Source organism: Talpa occidentalis, unplaced genomic scaffold, assembly GCF_014898055.3.
Source record: "Talpa occidentalis isolate TD23 unplaced genomic scaffold, MPIMG_talOcc4v2.1 talOcc4.12, whole genome shotgun sequence".
NCBI classification, from domain to species: Eukaryota; Metazoa; Chordata; class Mammalia; order Eulipotyphla; family Talpidae; genus Talpa; species Talpa occidentalis.
The window spans coordinates 37,520,580-37,542,387 of record NW_023601212.1 but is presented as its reverse complement, the minus strand read 5'-3'; the positions used below and the strand labels follow the sequence as shown (position 1 = coordinate 37,542,387).

The following is a 21,808-nucleotide window of genomic DNA, read 5'->3' as shown; positions in this document are numbered from 1 at the left end:
AGTGCAGTTGCAGCATGTATGGACAAGTTAAAGGCTTCAAGTGGAAATCCTGAGTGATGTTTCTTCAACTTTGGTGATCTTCAGTGGGCCTGGGGCTTAACCACAGTTAAAGTATCACAGTCACTTAAGCCCTAATAATCTGGCTTTTTAATTTGAGCTCTTAGTTTTCTTTTGAGTGGGATGAAATGAAGCAAAAACCATACACTAAAACTCTTAGATGGAGACAAAACATTTTATTCTAAAAATAGATCTCAGTAACAATAGAATACCAAAAGCTGATCATCATTAAAAAAAAAAAAAAATTACAGGAATTTGCTTAAAAATATTTTTTTCTGAAAATACAAAATTATTACTATGACCTACTGCTAATTTTCATTGAACATATACTTAAGTAACTCAGGTAACTTGCTATAAAGCAGCTTGTATCATTGTTTTCCTTCAATTTTTGGAAATAACCAAAACAGCACTGCACTGACATACTAGTAGTATTTCATACTGAAAGGACAGGAAACTTTAAAGGCAAATAATGACACTTGGTACTTAAAACTTTTTATCTTGAAAGTGCTTAAAATCAAGTAGTCAAGAAAATTGCAGGCCTATAAAGTTCTGACTGACTGGAAGCACTGAAAAATACCAAGAATGCAGAAGACAAAACCTACTGTATTTAAAAGACCCACATTACTATAAAGCATATCAAATTTCTTTGCAAAGAAATGGAAGTGGTAGATTCGTAACATAAAATTTGTCATCCACATCACTCTTCAAACTAATCTGAGTACAGTGCATGAGTCACGTTCTATATATCACTTCAGTTGGCTATAATACAAAATGGTCCTTACCCAAATCCTTGCTATATGGCTTTCTCTGCAAAATAAAAACTGATCACAAAAGTTAGAATTTAGTAATGACTAACTCTGCTGTCAAAACTTAACCCTGAGTTTTGAGTGCTGCAGTATAAACTTGAACACACTCCAAACAAAATATGCTAACAGTGGTGTCTGTCCCTACAATACTGTGCTTTTCCTCCGTATGTTTTCACCCTGCAGCTTTAGTAGCCTGAGGGGACCCCAACGATCCCTGGCTTGATAAACACAGCAGTAAGCTATAGTTCTGATTTTACAGAGATCTAAATGTTATATTGGAAATCATGTAAGGTTTTTTTGTTAGATGTATTTACACTACATTAACATTTCTAGATATTTAAAGCAACTGTACATCTCTCAGAATTATTTACTAAATAAAAAGTTAATAGCTGAATATGAAAAATTTCCAGTAGTAACAATGTTCTCATAGTAGCAGATAATCTAAATTACTTATCTGTATACTAATTTTTAAAACATTGTTAAAGATTGTAATTCACTGAAATTACAGAGAAGAAGCCAACTGCATTGATAACTCAAAAGAAGTTAATACAGACAGAGGCTCTCCAACAGGACTAACTCCAGGTGGGTACTGTTAGGGGTTTTATGATTTTCATGGTGGTTGCATGTGTTTTGTCTCTAAAACATATAAAAAATATTGATACTTTCTGAAGAGACACTGAAAATTCTCCTAAGGACCTGACTGGCTCACTTGTATAACTTCTCCTTAGTATTTGCGCCAAGCACTGAAGTCCCTTGTGTGAACAGCATAGATACACAAAGTCCTGAGTGCTGTGACAAGCGCCTTCAGTGTTGTCACACAGGGCTGTGGCCAGATGATCATGAAACACGAAAGGGGACAGGACTCATTTTACTCTATTTGCTAAGTGTATGCTACAGATGGCCATTAAAAAACAAACCATTCCCATTTTACCTTAAGCTAATGATATACACAATAGACTGTATATCATATGTATGGCCTATTTATATTATTTTCAAGAACAGAACATTGTTTAATTCATAAGCCAAAAGTGACAGGGCTGTGTCAGCTTCTTTCCACTGGGCCTGGGATTCCCTTAGATGATGGCATCATGTTCGTCGCTGTAATAGAACAAAAGGTAGAATTATTTTGTTTTGTATTTGTATCAAAACTTTTTGTGATCACACATTTAACGAGAATAATTTCAAGTTTCAGAATCAAAATAACTTGCTATGGCTTTGCCTGAAGTTTCTTAGGTACATTGTAGTGCTATTAAGAATTCAAATTATGGTTCAGGTTGTCAAACAGACCCACACTCAAATCTCTGCCTCTTAGTGGCAACTTCTCACAGGTACTGTCATTAGTTGAATGGAGACACCTGAACCAGGTATTTTGCCACACAGCCCTGCATCTGTATTTCATATTATCATCATGCCCTATATCCAAGGCACTTTGATTTTTTCACTGTCATTTTTGCTAAGCAAATGCAGAAACAAGTTCTGCCTGCCCAAACCCTATCTCTTAATTCACTCCACTGTCTCTGCATGAATCTCTAAGGAGCTAACATTTTCATCAGTGTTATTCAATAAGTGAAAACCAGAAAATTTCATTACTACTAGATGTAGCAAGTCTGTTTCTTGAATGGGACAAATGTTGCATTCTTATGGTGGGAGATGAAAAATCCATAAATTACTCATCACTGATGAACAATGACTTATTGATATTTTCTCATGCTATTTTAGATCTAGGGACAATAATAAAGTCTTGGCTAGTCCAAACTCACATGGTTCTATACTGAATGCCTCTTCTCGCGTAATACACTCTGCATCCAAGGTAAAGAATAGACACTACTCCCAGTGTTAACACAATGCCGCCGACAAAGCTGCCAGTGTCAAATTTCGAGGATTTACTGCCTTTGGAATTAATAGTTGCTGTGACTAGAAGAAAACAAGAGAAAAAAATGCTTTAATTTTTTTTAAAACATTACAATAAGCTAAAACATTCTAATTTTGTATATGTGAACAGTGAATTGGGATGAGGGGAAGCTAAGCATAGGAAGTTGCTCTCCTGCTAATTTTCATCAGTTACCCAGTGCATACCTTAAAAAAAAAACATACCCCAGTGCTTACAATCCCAAGATCTTAAGGTCTTCCATGGTGCTGGACTTGATGGTTTACCAAAATCTCAGGCAGCAAAATTGGGGGAATATTTTTTCTTTAGAGTTTGTGCCTTAACAAAATAGGTCTGGATAACACAGCTGTAATCTTGAAAATGGGCCCTATTTCAGTATGTTTCTATATAAAATTCTACCTTTTGAATAAATTGGGAATTTTATAAAATCAAGAACTGTTGATTGATTTCAAGTAGAAGTATATAACACTCAAAGGAAACCATAACATTCTGATAATAGCTTTTAAGTAGAACTTAATGGGTAACTTAAAAGAATCTTAAGGTTTTCAATACATGGTTTCACATGCATTAAATTTTAAACAGAGTCCTGAGACAGAATTAAAACCAAAGTTCACCATGATTTTGGTTTACAAATCATGCACCTTGAGCTTGCCTAATTATTTTCTTTTTTCTTTTTTTTAAAGATTTATTTATTTATACAAGCACTGGGTACAGTCAGAAGTGCGGGAGGGTGAGAGAACTCACCAGAGCCAGAGCTGGGAGCAGAGCAGGCAGAGTGATGGAGGTATACTGCTGAGGGGAGCAGCGGGCCGGGCAGGAGGGGTCTGTGTGCCATGTGGGACCCTCACCCAGTGGCCGGGGATCGAACCGGCTCTACAGAGGCTGCAGGCAGCTTTGCAACCCAGTGCTCAACCGCTGTGCCACCAGGGAGGCCCCCTAATTATTTTCTGTTAGAGTTAATTGTTAAATTGGAAATTCATTAAATAAATCGCTTTAAATTTCTGTATTTTTGCAGAAAGGAATAATGATGAAATGTGGCTTTGGAAAACATTTCTGCATAGTAAAAATAGGTGAATTTTAATACATACTTGTTACTGATGAAGAAACTGATGTCACTGAACTATTATGGGTTGTGGTCAGTGATGATGTTGAAGTTTGGGATGTGGTTGGTGAAACACTTATTTTCTTGGTTGTAGATTTCAAGGTGGTTGAAGTCGTGCTAGATGGTGTTACAGGTTTCATGGTGGTGGTAGTTCCATTCTTTGAGGAAACTGGAGTTGTGGATGAAGTTGTAGAAGGTTTGGTAGTGCTTGTCTTGTTCTTTGAAACTGAGGAAACTGTAGTTGTTGATGGTTTCTCAGTGGTGCCTGTTCCGTTCTGTGATCTCAAAGAAATTGCATTTGATGGTGTCATCATGTTGTTGTTGGCAGGCACAGGTGGAATACTCCCTGCAATAATGTCAAGAAACATTAGAATTGGAGAAAATTAAAATCTCACTTCACTGTGACTTTCATGGCCACACATGAGAAAGAGGTCTGACAAATACAGCAAAATGAAAGATAGGGAGCCATTAATACTTTGCTCTGTATGGCAACAAAATCTGACACTGGTAAAGCATTCAGTTGGAACCCAGACTATATTCATGTAAAGGTAGGAATTTTTGTGAAGACACGAAAGAGAGAAAACCCAGAATACCGAGTTCCTTCACTACAGGACAGTAGTTTAATCATCTGAATGTTCCACCCTACTTCATGTCAGATACTAGTTCAATGAATAGACAAAGGATTTTAAAATTAAAATGTTTGCAGTTTCTCTACCACATCCTTTCAACACCCTTTGCATGTTTCTAATCCCCTGTAGGATATGAGATATTTATTCCTGGTGAGGGCAAAACCAACTTCCCACAGTGTACCAGGAAGTTAGCCGAAATACAATGTGGCTGGCTAGTGATAAGGACATTTCTAAAACTATTTCTGAAGTCTTTAAAAATATATCTGAATCACATGTAGCGTTTAAACTAACATAACCTCAAGAAAAAAGTTTCAAAAGCCAACTTTGTATGGAAAATTACTGAGATCGACTTAAAAATCAACTCCTTCATACCTCAAATTGAACTTTTCCTTTTTGGTTTGAAATTTTATGTAGATGAAAAGGAACAGGTACTCACCATATCAATATCCTATTTTCCTTGCTATTTGAAAAAAGGTTTTTTTATTTATAAACTGTATGCCATCTGACCGAAAGCGACCCTTCCTGTGTTAGTGCAGTTTCACACTGGACTAGCTTTGTAACTCCACAGCTTAGCTTATATACACCACTGAAGGCACTTTAGCTCTTATAATTTAGTATATAGGTATACACTGTTTAGGGGAATACAAATGTTATTTTTGTCTTTTTAATGGAAATAAATACAGAAATAACTCGTCTCAGCATTTATTTGCTGCAGTGAGATTAGTGTAAGGCCTTCAGCTCCCCGCCCGACCACTGCTGTCCTGCACCAGACAGGCAACTAACGTATTACCTTGCACAATCATTTTGCATCTGGAAAGACTATCAATATCTACTTTCACTTTAATAGGCTGGTTTTAATAATGCTTTTCTGCATGTCAGCTTTTACAATTCAAATTTCTGTTACCTTTTTTGTGTCTTTATTTTGTGGTCTCTTCTGTGTATTATCTATTTAAAAGGCCAAAGAATACTTATGTTTTACATAGAATAAATTGTAATTATTCAAGTAGATGATATAAATGCTATGACTTGAACAAATCTATTCAATTCTGAATGCTTTCTATTTAGCTACATACTACACATTAAACAGTGAAATAATCACATTTTAAACTAGTAAATGAATTCTACTGTGATGAAATTAAATACAGCAAAGAACCCACATTTGTATTTTTTCTTTAGAACAGACTGATCTTTGCAGAGTAAAACAATGAACATAACGCTGCTTTTAGATTCAATACACAGCCTACTCCCCTCTCCTGCTGCAATGAGAAATGCCTCAGAGAAACTACATGGAGTCACCATTGCCCATGTCACTCACTCAGTCTCCTACAGCCTCTGAGAAGCAGAAGTTGTGGTCATGGCGGGGGCAAATGGAATGGGTGAAAGGGGTCAAAAGGTACAAACTTGCAGCTATGAAATAAAGCCATGGGGATGGAATGTACAGGATGTGTAGTTAAAAACTGTATTTGAAAGATGCTAAGAGAACAGATCTTCAAAGTTCTTATCACTAGATTAAAAACATTTTAACCCTACATGGTGATGGATGTTATTACTGTGGTGGTCATTTCACAACATGTGAAACATCAATTATATCTCAATGTAAAAAAAATGAAAAGAAGCTGTGCCGGCTGGAAGAGGGTATGTTATAGGAGAGTGTCAGTGTGCTGTTTGTCCACTCCCACTTCTGCCCAGGGAGGGAAAGACAGCATTGGCTCCCACCTCAGACCAAGCTGGAAAGGCTTCAAGAGGAAACCACCTGAAGAGAAGGGCTAACATCTGCATGTGAGCAGTACAACACTGGGATTTAATTCAAGCCTGAAAAGTGCCTCTACAGTAAGATGCCATGGCTGCAGAGTGAAAGGCTACAGTGGGAACAGAATATTTCTACTGACAGCAAAGGTGCTTATTTCCCATGAACCACATCAGGCCCCACAGAAGACAGCCTTGATGGGGTGACCTTAAAATATAACCTCCCCTGGCTAGATTAAAAGGCAAAGCCCAACTATGTGTATCTATAAAGACTCAAGGTATAAAGACAAACACAGACTTAAATCCAGGAAACACTACATGTACATAAAAATAGACTTTAGTCAAAGGGAGTAAAAGATAAATATGGACATTATATAATGATTCAGGGATCAATAAAGCAGGAAAACACATTTATATGCACCCAACATGAAAGCACCAAAATGTTTATTAATACAAATGTCAGGCAGAAGGGAGATAGGGAGAGTAACAGTTACAGTAGGGGACTTTCAACACCTCACTTTTGTCAATGAACACACCATTCAGACAGAAATAACAAGTTAGATGAGATGGACTTAGAGATATCTAGGGGCATTTTGACCAAACACATTTTTTTTTCAAGTGCACTTATTCTCAAGTGAAATATTCTCAAGGACAGACCATAGACTGGCCATTTATAAAGACATATCAGGCATCTTTTCAGATCATGATGGAAAACTACATATATATATATATATATATATATATATATATATACACACACACACACTCATATATATATATATATATGTGAGCATATAAACATACATACACATACACACACATATATATAGAGAGAGACTAAACAACATACTACCAAACAACTATTGGGTCAGCAGGGCACTCAAAGAAAAAAAAAAAAAAAACTAGCAAAAGAGAAAAGCCAAAATTTTGTAGAAAAAAGGAAATAATAAAGCAGAAAGATCAAAAAAGATAATTTGGGCCTCCCTGGTGGTGCAAGGTGTTAAGCACAGCATCATGACGCTTTCCACAACCTCTGCAGTGCAAGTTTGATCCCCAGCTGGCCAGGGAGCCACCCACATGGCCCAGCAGACCTCTCCTGTCTTGCCTGTTGCTCTCCTCGGTAGTGTGATCGGCCTGTTCTGTTCCCCACTCTGTCTCTGGTAAATCCTCTCATCTCCCACACTAATGGTCTGTACCCCAGTCTTGTATGCATAAATAAATCCTTAAAAAAAAGATAATTCAAAACCTCAATGAAAGCAAAAGCTGGTTCTTTGAAAACATTAACAAAATAGACAAACATTAAAGACATTTACTCAGACATTAAAGAAACAGAAGCAAACAAATCATGGAAAAACTGGACAGTCATCTGCGAAAGAATGAAACTAAGCCGTATCTCACACCATACATAAAAGTTAAAAATATGTTAGAGATTTGAATGTAAGAGCTGAAACCATAAGACAGAAGAAAATGAGTGAAATGCTCCTTGACATTGGCTTTAGAGATACACAGCAAGGAGAACAAAATGAAACAAATGGAACTAGATCAACTTTTATCAAATTGAAAAGGCAATCTACTGAATGGGGGGAAAGGTCTGCATTTCCTATATCCAATAAGGGTTAATATCCAAAACATATGAAGAACTCATAAAACTCAACACAAGTAATCCAACTTGAAAAATGGGCAGCAGATCTGAAGAGACTCTTCTCCAAGTCAACAGTACTTGTAAAAAATGTACATCATGTAATTATTAGGGAAATACAAATCAAAATAATGAGGTATCACCTCATACCTACTGGCTATTATCCAAAAGAGAAGAAACTTGTTGGAAAGGGTGCAGAGAGAAGGGAACCCTTATACCTATGGGATGTTAATTTGGTACAACCACTATGGAAAGCAGTATGGAGAGTTCCCATAAAATTAAATATAAATTCCATATGAGCCAATTATCCCACTTACGGGTATTTACCCGAAGCATATAACAACATTAATTCGAAGAAATATGCACCCCTCATGTTCATCACAGCACTCTTTACAATACTCAAACTGGAAACAGCCAGAGTGCCTACTGACAGATGACTGGATAAAGATGTGGTGTGCACACAATGGAATACTACTCAGCTATTAAAAAGAGAGACGAGGGCCTCCCCAGTGGCGCAGCGGTTGAGCGCTGGGTTGCGAAGCTGCCCGCAGCCTCTGCAGCACTGGTTCAATCCCCGGCTGCTCCCCGGCCACCGGAGGAGGGTCCCGCATGGCGTGCAGACCTCTCCTGCCTCCCGCTGCTCCCCTCAGCAGTGTGCTTCGATCCTTCTGCCTGCTCTGCTCCCCACTCTGGCTCTGGTGAATTCTCTCACCCTCCCGCGCTTCAGGCTATACACACTGCTTGTATCAATAAATAAATAAATCTTTAAAAAAAAAGAGAGACGAACCCTTGCATTCAGCAACAACATGGAATGACCTAGAGGGTATTATGCTTAATGAAATTAAGTCAGACAAAGGAAGACAAACACCGTATGACTACATTCTTACGTGGTAAATAACAAAAGAATTAATGAAATAAAAATAATTCTTTAGTCTAATTAGTGGTTACAGAAGTGAAGGGGGAAAAGGGGTGAGTAAATGGTAAAAGAGGACAACCATATGGTGAAGAATGGAGTTGGATTTTCAGTGGTGAATACAGTATATACAGACGTTGATTTACAGTGATGCACAGCTGGAAACTAAAGTTGTATCAATGTTGAAAAAAAGATTTTTAAGGCACAAAGGACTTTATTTACATTTCTCCAAAGAAGACATACAGAATGACTGAAGTATATGAAAAGCTGTTAAGCCTCACTCACCAGGAAATGTAAATCAAAACCACACTGAGATGTCCATTCTTACCTGTTAGATGTCTATTATCAGTGATGAAAGATAACGTGTGCTAGAGACAATATGAAGAAAAGGAACGCTTGTGCATAGTTAGAGTCTATGTAAACTGGTACAGCCACTATGAAAAACAGTACAGAGGTCCCCCAAAAAATTAAAAATATAAAACTACCATATGGCCCAGCAATCCTGTTTCTTGGTATAGATCCAAGAGAACTGCCATCATTATCTTGATGAGGTATCTGCATTCCAATGTTCAGTTTACACATTTCAGTAGCAAAACATGGGAATAACCTAAGTGGATGTTTTGATTCATGGGTGAATTGGTAAAAACATGTGACATAGACACACAACGAAACATTATTAGCCTAAAAAAGGAATGGAATCTTGTCATTATACAGCACCATGGATGAACCTGGAGGACACTATGCTAAATGAAATAAACCAGTCACAGGAGAACAGCAGCACATCTTACATGAGCTATCAAGAGAGTGAAACTCCTGGAAGCAGAGAGTAGACTGGGAGGAGAAAACGGAATTTTTGTTCAATAGGTATAAAGTTTCAGTTATGCAAAACAAGTAAATTCTAGAGATTAAAATAATACATGCAAACTTAATGTTAAGTTCTAATCACACTCACATAGAACAAAACAAAACCTGAAGAAACAGGAAAGTTGGAGATGATGGATGTTTATTACCTTGAATGTGGGGGTGGTCTACAAGGTGTGTACGTATGTCCAAATTCACCAAACTCTAATATATGCAGGTTTGGTATATAAATTACATCTCAGTAAGTGTTTAAAAAATCTGTTTTCCAAGAGAATCTGGCATAGCGGGCTGAAGATAACTAGCACAAGGTAGAACAAAAAGGGCTAGGAGCCTGGGGAGTATAGGGACAGGGACCATGGAGAGACACCCCTGTGCATCACAGGCATTAAGTGGGGAACCCTGGCCAGCAGGCCTCCCAGAACCTACCACCAACAACAACACTGACCCTCCAGAGGGTGCCTATGCCAGAAACATCCAGCCTTCCCCCAACTGGCTTCTCCTCAGGCCTGATTCTGTAGGGTCAAAAACAGCATTAGGGAGGGGGAAAAAGGCAGAGTAAGGAGGAAGCCTACACTGTCAGCTTCCCACCGCAGGCCTCCAGGCCAGACTCAGACCCAGGCTGGCAGAAGGGAGAAATTCCACTCTGAAGCACCTTAGAGCTTCATTATTTTGGTTTTATTCTGAAAGGGGCAGATGCTTTGCTAAATGCAACACAATGCAGTAAATTGACATTCTCTCAACACCTTAGCTAGTGTAGGTGGGTGGTAGAGCCACCAGGGTAGGGGTGTATGTAACATAATGTTTGACTTCAGTGCTAAAGGTAAACTGTATCCCCTCCCAAGTCCCAGAGTTGGAATCCTAACCTGCAGTACTTCGGGGTGTGACCTAATTTGGAGATAACATCTTTACAGTCATCAAGTTAGATGGAGGTCATTTGCATGGGCCTTACGAATGGGGAGATTTGAAGACAGGAAGATGCTTACAGGCCAGAGGCAGGAAACAGCTTTGCCCCTGTCCTCAGAAGGAAGCAGCCTGAGAAAAGGAATGCACTCAGGCTTAGTTTTTTCTTTATAAGCAGATGTGCCACCACATTCATCTGGGTGGTGCTGAGCAGCTTCCTTGATGGATCTTTGGAACTCATCACTGTAAGACAAAGCCAGTCAATACTTGTTAAACTACTTCCAAACCTGTTAATAAAGCTCGGGATAATCTGTAGATTTCAATCAGAGAGAAGAATTTCTCAATCCTAACTCCTGGTTTCAACAAACATAATGACGGGAAAGTGACTGAAGGGCTGTAATTAAGGCCTCTCTGTACCTTCCTTCCCAGCAGCTGCAACCTCCACGAGAAAAAGAAGAGTAAGACAAAGACTGTTCATAAAGAAAGAGCTCAAGACAGTCCAGTCAGCTTTATATTCCTGTTATGTGGCGAGAGTCCAATTTTTCTATGATAATTAGAAGCTTCCATTTATTGAACTCATTTCTTTACCAAGTTCTGGTGATGTTTTCCAGGCATGGTGGGGCTGAGCTTAAGCTCTGGACCAGCTCAACCATTTACTTGCTGGGTTTCCGTAGAGAAGTTACCCTCTCTGAGATTCACTGTCCTTTCTCGACTGTGAAACAGGGATCTCACCACAGTTTAGGAAGACAAATGGTGATAACTGGTGTTTGGCCAATTAGCACAGTGCCTGCTACTGAGGAGGTGCTCAATGAATTTTTCTTCTTTGTTTTAGCACTGGTTTTATTCAATGTATTTCCCCTACAGCACATAAAGCTGCCTATGGAGGCCTAGGAGTAGAAACTTCCAGATCTCTCCTAATCTTAAATAGTCCTTAACTACTCTTTTTACTCAATATATTTCATACCAGCACTATCTCCCCTTCAAGGTGTGAATATGGAATGAGCTCAATGAGGCTTCTACTAAAATGACAATGAGATGAGGTTTAGGAATAGATTTAGTAACCTAAAAAGAGAAAGATTAAAATGTCTATGTACTCAAAGAAATATACAGATACAGTGCAATCCCTGTAAAAAGTCCGGTAGCATTTTCCACAGAAATACTACAAACAATTCAAATATGTATGCAACCACTAAATGCCCCAAATAGACAAAGCAATTCTGAGAAAGAACAACAAATCTGGAGATATTATGCTCCCTGATAATCAAACCATACTACAAAGCTACAGCAACCAACACACTATATGGTACAGGCACAAAAATAGATCAATGGACTAGAACAGAGTCCAGAAATAAATCATGCATATATAGGCAATTAATTTACACACATGAGGTAAGAAAATATAAGGAAAAAAACAGTTCCATAAATAGTGCTGAGAAAACTGGAAAGCTTCATGCAAAAGAATGAAACTAGACAATGATTCTACATACACAGAATAATGGCAAAATGGATTAAAGACCTGAATGCTAGACCTGAAACCACAAAACCTCCTGGAAGAAAACACAAACTAAGCAAGTTAACATTGTTCTGGAGATGATACCAAAAGCAAAGAAAACAATATGACATTATACAAGGGCAAACACATCAAACTGAAAAGCTTCTGCATAGCAAAGGAAACCTCAACAAAATGAAAAATGACCTACTGAATAGAATAAAACTTTAAAAATCATATATCCAGTTAGAGGTTAGTATCTAAAGAATATAAAAACAAAACTCAGTAACAAAATCCCAAAATAATCCAATTAAAAATGGGTAGGGCCTCCCAGGTGGCACAGTGGGTTGAGCGCAGCGCTGTGAAGCTGTCTGCAGTCTCTGCAGTGCGGGTTCGATTCCTGGCCGGCCAGGGAGAGAGCCACATGGCGCAGCAGACCTCTCCTGTCTCGCCCGCTGATCCCCTCAGCACTGTTTTCGGTCATCTGCCTGTTCTACTCCCCGCTCTGTCTCTGGTGAATTCTCTTACCCTCTAGCGCCTCTGGCCTGTACCCCGTTCTTGTATAAATAAATAAATCTTTTAAAAAATGGGCAGAGGATCTAAAAATATATATATATATGTGTATATATATATATATATATATTTTTTTTTTGTGGGACCCTCGCTGGCAGCCGGGTAACGAACTGGCGCTGCAGAGGCTGCGGGCAGCCTCGCGCGCCGCGCTCAACCGCTGCGCCATCAGGGGAGGCCCCAGATACATTTTTCTAACAAAGACATGCATTCATGTACCAACAGATACATGGAAAGATGCTCAAGGCCACTTATCAGGGACTCAACATCACAATGAGCTACCACTTTACACCTGTTAGAATGGCTATAATCAAAAGGCAAGAAATAACAAGTGTCGGTGGGGATATGGAGAAATGGAAAACATTTAAATTGTAACATTTTAAAATAGTCAAGATGAGGAAATAACCTCCGTGTCCAATGATGGATGTATGTATAAAGACATGGGGTACATGCACAACGAAATACTACTCAGCCAAAAAAAAAAAAAAAGATGGATTCAAGATGGTGGTGTAGGAGGAACTAGACTCAGCTTCCTTGGTCAAAATAAATCTACAGTATGTGTGGAATAATTTACAAGGAGAGAGACCTAAAAACCAGACACAGGGCTCTCACAACAAAGAATAAAATGGCTGTACTGAGACAGGTAGGACAGAGAGATTTGCCTCCACAGAGGAACCTTCCCAACCCCAGGTGTGGATTTTCAGGTTGGGACTTTAAATTTGCATAAGTTTTCCTTGGGGAGCAGGGAGGGTGGTTCCCTGCCATCAGGCACCCCAACCTTTCAATTCTGCATAGCAGGTGTGACAACCTAAAGCCTCACCATGGAGGGCTAGTGGGAAAAACACCCTGGAGATTCTAGAAACTACAGGGAACTGAGACCTTGTCCTTTGAGGACTCTGCAAATATTCCCCCTCACCATAGGACCTGGCTATATTGTGCCTGAATCCTCAGTGAAGGAAACCCAAGTCACCACTCTCAGTATGTCTGCCTGAGAGGTTGAAAGCTTTTGGGACCATCCTGGGTGGGAAATGTTGGTGGGCACCAGACTGACTTCAAGGAACCTTGCAAATCCTGTGCCCCAGGGTGTCATCTGAGAACCCTGGGCACAACCTAGTAGGGACTTTGGATGAGCCCTGCTGACAGCTCCACCACATGTTGCACCAGCCCAGTGCCCCCCACTGCCATGTGCTGCCCCAAGTGTGGGGCCAGGAAGTGCCGGAAATTCCAGCCACCTGCACAGTAGCACTGCATCCTGACCAGCAGGGCCCACTGCACCAAGCCAGCTGGACCGCCAGCCCACATGCCGCATCACATGGACACAGCGGGAGGTCACGTAGCACCAAGCCCAGTGTGGCCATGCTCCCAGACCCCACTGGACAGCACTATACAAGGTCACTCCTACAGACCAGAGAGGTAGAGCAGTTGAGGATAGAAGCAAACAGAGATTCCGGGAAAATGGGGAGATAGAGGAACATGTCCAAAATCAATGAACTAGACAAAGTTGTTGAAATAATATTCCAGTAAATGAATATACCACATTTGGTTTCTACATTTATCCATTGATAGATGTGTGGGTTTATCTGAGAATCCTACTACCTTGTCCAAGTTTTTGTGTGGACACATGTTTTCAATTCTCTTGGCCGTGTACTTTGGTGTGCAATAGCTGGTCACATGATAACTCTGCTGTTGAACATTTTCAGGAATTGTCCAACTGTTTTCTAAAGTGGCTTCATCATCTTACAATCCCACCATCAACACGAGTGTTCCAGTTCCTCTACATCTTACAACACTTGTTACTATCCATTTTAAAAAATAAATTCACCCTGGTGGATATGAAGTGATTTCTTGTAGTTTTGGTTTGCACGCCTCACATGACAATGATGTTGACTATCTGTTGTGTGCTTACTGGCCATCTGTAGTTCTTTCTTGGAGAAATGTTCAGATAAACATTTCAACCCCTTTTTAAAATTTAGTTTTTTGCTTTATTATTGCGTCGTAAGAGAATCTTTGGACAGTCCACGAGATGCTGACAGGTCATGTGTATGAACCTTAAGATATTCTGTGAAGAAGCCAGACATAGTCCCATGTAGTAGTTTTTCATTCCTATAAAGTCCACAGGCACATCCACAGAGACAGAGAGTGGAGCAATGTTTTCTAGGGAGAGGAGTGGGGAAGGATGCTAATGGGCGTGGGTTTTCTCTTAGGAGTGATAACAGTGTCCTGGATTTGGTCGCATGTACAATTCTGTAACTGAAAATCACTGACTTGTGTACTGTGAAGGGATAAACTTATGGTATGCAAATTATACTCGCTAAAACATTTAAAAATTACAAACACAGTGTTTTCATCATTTTGAGAGGAATCGCATGATACAGAATTTATCAGAAATATGAGTTCCATAGCAGCACAAAGACAGAAACCTCACGTCTCGCGCATTCTAGTACATCGGGTCACGTGGCAGCACACGGGGATGCCCTGACCAAGTTTCCTGGTCTCAGACAAACCGAGCCACAAGCTGCTGCCCAGGGCAGACAGAAACTGAAGAGAAAGGTTCCAGTCATAAACACTGATGTATTTCACTGGAAGGTAACGTATGCAGTGCATTTAGATGTATTTCTGCATAAGTCACCACCAAACTTAGTGGCTTTAAACGACAAGTAGCATTTCATTATTATTTGGCATGGTTCTGAGGGTGGACAGGGCGCAGTCTCCATTCAGATTCTCACACAATTGAGTCAGCTGTTGGCTAGAGCCGGAGTCACCCTGAGGGCTCCCTCACAGATACGGTGACTGGCACAGGCTGTACCTGAGCAAGAGACCCACATGCAGCTGTGGCCTCTGTCACCCGGGCTTACTCAAGAGCAAGAGCCTCCAAAGGTAAGACGGGAGTGAATGGCGTTTTAGGACTGAGTCGGAGAAACCCTGTAGCTTCGGTTCTACTCCAGGCTGTTAGTAGAGGTGACACTAAGGCCGCAGCACCCTCAAATTTGGGACAGCACAGCCAAGCGTCAATGTCCCAGGGCTGACCTGACCAGGCTGCTGGCTAGGAGCAAGCGAACGAAAGATTTTAGGTAGGAACAAACAACACGGACATTCTCAGAATTAGTCCAGACATACACCAAACCCCTGCTGGGTAAGCAAACACTCCTGCCACCACATATTCCCCAAACCCACATATAAGGAAACACTGCCAGTCTGTCGCCATCGAAAAATACATCGAAAAAGCTTTTCAGACTCTGAGTATCATTCTTTTGCTCCAGCAGGGCGAACCTGTGTGAGGAAAGATGTCTGAAATACTTTGAACTTTGAAGCAGCATTACTAGAGCAGGTGGGGCTGTCCCTCCATCACCAGTTTTCTGCCCGAACATGGAGAATAATCACGCATCACGTGCAGTGTAAGAATCAGTCTTCAACAAGCTCGAAGCACCACAGCAAAGGGAGACTCGAGCAGAAAAACAAAAAACCCACCTGCTCAAACATCAGCAGAAAGAAACCCCTGCAGATGACAAGTGAACAGTTTAGTATCTACTCAGAAAGGATTTTATTTAATTTTTAAAATATGTTTATATATACATATTTACATCATTGTTCATTTTTGTGCAATGTATGCTTGTTTGTTTTCTCCTCTCAGGTGTAGTCCCTGTAAAATTCCCACTAACAACTCACCCATGAACCATCACCATAGTCCCTTGTGCTCTTCTCTCCCGTTTTGATTCCTCTACCTCCCCCTCCCTTGCAGAATGTTTCTGATTTATAGTTGCCTGCTAATTTTGTTTTATTTATTTGATTATTTATTTATCATTGTTGTTTTTTCTTGATCCCTTATTTGGTTCCCCTATATTTGGAAAGAATTTTAATTCATCGTGCACACTAGAAGACTGAATATTTAATACCAGCATTTTCTTTGCAAGACTAAAGAAAAAAGGCAAACTTTGCAGGTATTAAAAATAGCCAACTTGTTTGAAGACGGGAAACCAGAACAAGGACAGCTGTGATCTGTGGGAGTCAGAGCAGCAGGAAGAGCTGCCGGAGCCAGTCACCGCACTCGGGCTTTCATATGTTTAAAGAATTTCCTGTGATGTTTCCAGTAGCCCTGAAAAGTGGGTTTGCCCCTTGCAGTCTGCAGATGAGAAAACTCAGGTTAAGTTACGGCTGCAAACCACTGTCTGATGTGGGGGTGAGAGGCCCCAGCACAGGTCTGGGGGTATCAGCCGGCCAAGTGGTCTGTCACTGGTTTGTCCCTGTTTCTGGTGAAAATCTGCCTGACTTCCAGCATCTGCTGTATCTCTTGGGTAGCAATTTGGTATTTACCACTGATTCCCTTCACTGCACTAAAATCACCATCAATTAAGAAATGCATACACTTACTGCCAAAAGTTGGAGCTAAAATTTAAATAATCAAGAGTCTCTCACAGTTCTTAATACTGAAGGCACACAAAAAGGTACAGAGAAAAATACAAACATCAGTTTTCTCACCATCCTGATTAAGTCCCCAGGTGTGTGCCCCTCCTCAGCTATGGTCCCCTTAAAAAGCCACCATTCTGAATTAGCATAGTTTTCCTTCTATTTTCACTTCATTTTATTTCTACTCCACGTTATGTTGATGAATTATTCCTACTCCACATTATGTTGATGACTTTCATTCAGTCTTGATGTCAATACTGCTAGTTCATTCACTTATCAATTTTTTAAAATTCTGAGTTACATTTTTAGTTTCTAAGAATCTAATTATGAGCAATGACTAACTTCAACACCTTCATGAACAATCTACCCAGAACATAGCTAGAGCAAAACAGGCCTCCACCCTCTCAGGCTCTGGCTGTAAAAGATCCATCTCTTAGATCTCTCTCAGACCCCAACAATTAGGGACCCAGGAGTCCTGCGCGTGGGATCTAGCCATCCTCCCCTGGCTGGCTCAGCAATGCAGGCGCTGGCCACAGCCCTGCCCCAGAGCGCCTCGGGGCTGAGGAGATGTGGTGACCAGGGCCGGGGGCAGATACCAACTGGGGAGCCCTGCCCACTCTCCAACACGCCTCTCTTAAAAGGTGAAGCCTGACTCCATTTCCTTGTTTGTGGACCTAACTTAGAGATTTGCATCTAACCGTGGGAATACAGCAGAGGTGAGGCTACGTGATGTCTGAGACAAGGTCCTAGGAGGGCAGCCGGTACCTACGAGGTGAAGACACCCAGCAGTGCCCTGAGGAAAGGAGCTGAGGCCTTCTGCCAACAGCTGCCCTGTGAGTTAGGTGAAGGCCTTAGAGGTGAAGCCATCAGGCCCCTCAAGCCTTCATGCTTGCAACCACAAATGCGAACCCAGCTAAGCCACAACCAGCACCTGGCCCACAGAAACCTGAGACACAGATTTAAACCACTAAGTTCTGGGGTCCTTTTACATAGTAATTGCCAATAATGTATTGAAACAGAAAGACAACTATTTCATAGCTCAGTCAAAAAAGCAAACTGCAAATAGCAGAGCATTATGTAGATGCCCATTTTGTATCTTTATACCAGTAAACAGGAAATATTGGCTAGGGAGTTACTGGGAAAAGAAAGGGAGGGGCCAGATTCTTTTTTAATTTTATTTATTTATTTTTTTTGTATTACTGGAAAGATTAAGTGCATGCATCAACTTATACAATATTTTAGGGCCTGTAAATATTTCTTTATATGAAATATTTTAAATCAATTGATTTTTTAAAAATCACCCTTATAAAAGAACAAGATTAATTTTAGACACTTCTCTAACATGTTCTATGATGTGGTTTGCCAGCTGACTGCTGAGTATGAGCAGCAAAGTGAGGCAGGAGGGGGCTGGTAGCTGGAGGCATGTGCCGATTCACAGACTTGACAGTTGAGTCTGTTAGAAAAATGGAGACAGATGCTCTAACAAACCATCTGAAGCCCTCAAATATAGTAACAAAGACTCCCGTGTATACAGAAGACTCTGAGAATGTAACCCTTACAAGACTATTTATAATAGCAGGGAACAGTTTATAAAGTTTTACACATACAGAATCATTTATTCCACAATAACCCTTGAGGCATAGACAATTATTTTCATTGCCATTTTATGTACTTGGAAACCATCTGAGGGACTAAGAGAAGTCAGGGCACAAAAGTCCCTGAATTCCATCCTGTAAGTTTAAGCGGATTTATCTGACACCGAAAAGGAAGAGAATGGAAGCCTGTAGGTCAGGTCCTCGTGGCACTACATTCCCAGAACACAGCATCCCCCCAGACATCCCTGGCTGGACTCACTGTGCTCACCAAGCACCGTCCAGGAGTGAAGTGGTGAGGCAAAAATATGTTCTTATCAGGGGGTTTTAGGAAACACTCGAAGTGGCAGAAAACTGGTTTGTTGAAATGTAAACATGGGAATGAAGAACAGCAATTTGTCTCCACTTCTAGTCTCCAATGGCAGCAACTCACTCACTCGAGGTTTGGAAAAGGGGCAGAGTGAACACATACCCTGAGCCATCACTCCTTGCTCACAGGGCTGCATGGTCACCTTCTAGTCATTTAACTTCCTCATCTCTAACACAGGGGACTCAGCGCATGGGGTTGTGTGCCATTCAATAACACAGGTGAGCACCATGTTCAACATAAGATGTGACCAGTGCACCACCACCTCCACGTCACCCTAGGGCGCCCACAGGTCAAGATGGCCTGGACCTTCTTTCAAGCACAGAACCACTTCTTGCCCCCGCAGCTCTTTCCACATCATGCCCTCCAGTGATATGTCCCCTCACTTTGTTTCAATGTCACAGCCACTCAGATGAGTGATTTCCTCCCTCTTCTGATGCACTTAGCTTACTGGTCACTCAGTATAGCTAGTTGTTGTCCCCCCTCTACCCCTTCCAACACCCCTTTCCTGGTGTCCCTTCCTGTATGTCACTGCCTAACAGATGTTCCTGCCTTGCCAAAAGGCCACCCAACCTGAGCAACCTGGATGTCTGTCCCCTCTCAGCAGGAGACTGGCCACAGTCCTGTTCTCTGGGTCTGAATGGCCCTATCCCTTCCTTTTCCCCCTCCCAGAATCAGGGCTGGCTGGAGAGGCTTTATCAAAACCAAAGGAAAGAAAACAGCTGCCCAGGGCCACAGCAGTCACACTTATGACAGTTAACAGCCAATTGTCAAGTGAAAGGCCCTGGGTCCAGTTAAATGTTGGGCAGATTATAGGTGGGGATTTATTTTTGCTAGACTCACAACTAATACTGCAGGTAAGGTGGGGGTAGCAAGCACAAAAACTGGTTTCTTCCAGCCAGAAAATTCATGTACCCTTTATTGTTACAACAAAATTTTTGTGCCCAAGTTGGGTCCTGATGCTGCGGTGAGTGAAATCAGCAATGTCCCTAAAGGAGTTGACTTTCTGGACAGAGAGGCAGATTTATATACAGCATCACACAAGCTCTCAAGATCTGTGACTAGAGGTCAGGGATTACTCCCTAAGAACAACACTTGAGAAGAAATCTGGCAAAGATGGGAGGGAAGAACCTTCTGGCAACCTGAACAGTATATGCAAAGGTCCTGTGGCAGAGAGAAAGGAGATGGTAGTAATCCATAATGGGTTACTGTGGCAGCAGAGTACACATTTATTTATAGTTTATATCAGGTGCTATTTTAATTGGGGGGGCACTACATGTTGTGTTGGTGGTGTCCTTTGTAGACCCATTCCCAGTGGGTGTTTGGGTTTTGAGCCTTCCCCCCACAAACAAGCTATCCTCGGGCTCCAGCACAGTATGTGAAAATTCATTTCTGACAATCCTGACATGACCCAGAGATTCCACAGTTTAAGGGCTCAGTGCTCCAACACCATCCTTCACTTCAAAAACTGGCCACAAGCCCCAGGCCCAGCCCAATCTACAGAGCAACCAGATCAGGGATCCTTATGACCCTTCCCCACACTCCCGGTGCCTGACACAAGCCCCAGGTCAACATCAGTGCTCCTCACAACTGGTTACAAGTCAGAGGTTCTGAGGACACCCTCTTCAGGCTTGATCAATTTGCAAGAGCTCGAGAAACCCATTTTCTCACTAGGTGATGAACTTACTACAGAGATTAAAAGATACTAATCAACAGCAAGATGGAAGAGGAAACACAGGGGGAGGTGTGGGGTAAAGGCTTGGGGTTTTACCTGATAGGCCATTCTCCTCCAAGTAAGTTTATCTCATTTATCCCCAGACAGCATATTAATTTATCAGCTCTGTTTTTCACAGAGTGTTATAGAGCAACCCCGATATTAAACGGGTTCCTGGCTGTGGGTCCTCACCCGCGCGCTTTAAAGAGACTTATGAATACTCTACTACAGACACACGCAAAAGGGTTAATAAAAGGTTTATTTACAAGAGAAAAGGAAATAAGGAAAATGTACAACTCAGGGAGAAAATAGGGAAATAAAGTCTTTAATGCGTCCTACCCGATCCGACGACCTGGAAACCCCAAAGTCACTCTCAGAGCTGACCGGACGCTGCTGCTGGCCAAGAGCCCAAAAATGGAGAGAGCCCCAAAGCCCACGTGTCTGCCTTTTGTATCCACCTGGCTGCTTAACCCCACCCTCAGGTCCCAGCCACCTTCCCTTTGGTGGTGATGGGATTTGGAGTTCCCAGTGTCTTTGGCTTTGACCTGGGGTGGGGGGGGAGTCCACAAAGCCTATATGGAATTTGCTTTGGGACATCCTTTTCCCCCTAACAAGAGGACCAGGGGCACAGAGAGGTGAAGTTGCTTGCCTAAACTCACTTAACAACAACATAGTTACTTTTCTCTTTGTATCTTCCTACAAATACAAAAGAGCAGCACACTGGGGGGGGGGTGTCACTTAAATTGGTGAATCCAATTCATTGTCCAGTGAAACACATAAATCAGCCTCACAGAACAGTCAGGTAACAGACTAAAATCACCACTTTTCTAAGAGTTGTCTTCACGTCATTAGCTGACATGGTTTGTAGGAAGAGGGTTAGTTCCCATTTTAAGAAACCTAATGTGGTTAAGTTTCAGTTTAAAAAACCTAAAAAAACTTGTAATTTGAACTTGAATAATGTAATTTGAATAATTATTAAAATATTCTGCTGTATTTTCCACAAAAACTATATGCTATTTTTAAAAAGCAGGAAGAAAACTAATGAAAAAGCTAACAAAATGACAAAGGACCCGCACCTGTACTATGGAATGCCACCAAGGAGGAGGAGGGATGAGCAAAAACAGCAAGGGA

The 21,808-nt window shown here is 41.1% G+C and overlaps 1 protein-coding gene across 1 annotated transcript in view; it reads right to left on the bottom strand.

Moving 5' to 3' along the window:
* Positions 1 to 224: 224 nt before the first annotated feature.
* The window catches only part of TMEM123 (transmembrane protein 123), a 33,330-nt gene continuing 11,746 nt past the window's right edge, over positions 225 to 21,808 (bottom strand). The window contains exons 3-5 of the mRNA XM_037505719.2: positions 3,840 to 4,199; positions 2,624 to 2,777; positions 225 to 1,961 (exon numbers count right to left, since the gene is read on the bottom strand). Coding sequence (XP_037361616.1) covers positions 1,937 to 1,961; positions 2,624 to 2,777; positions 3,840 to 4,199 — 539 coding nt within the window. The 3' untranslated portion in view covers positions 225 to 1,936. The remainder of the gene's footprint in view (positions 1,962 to 2,623; positions 2,778 to 3,839; positions 4,200 to 21,808) is intronic.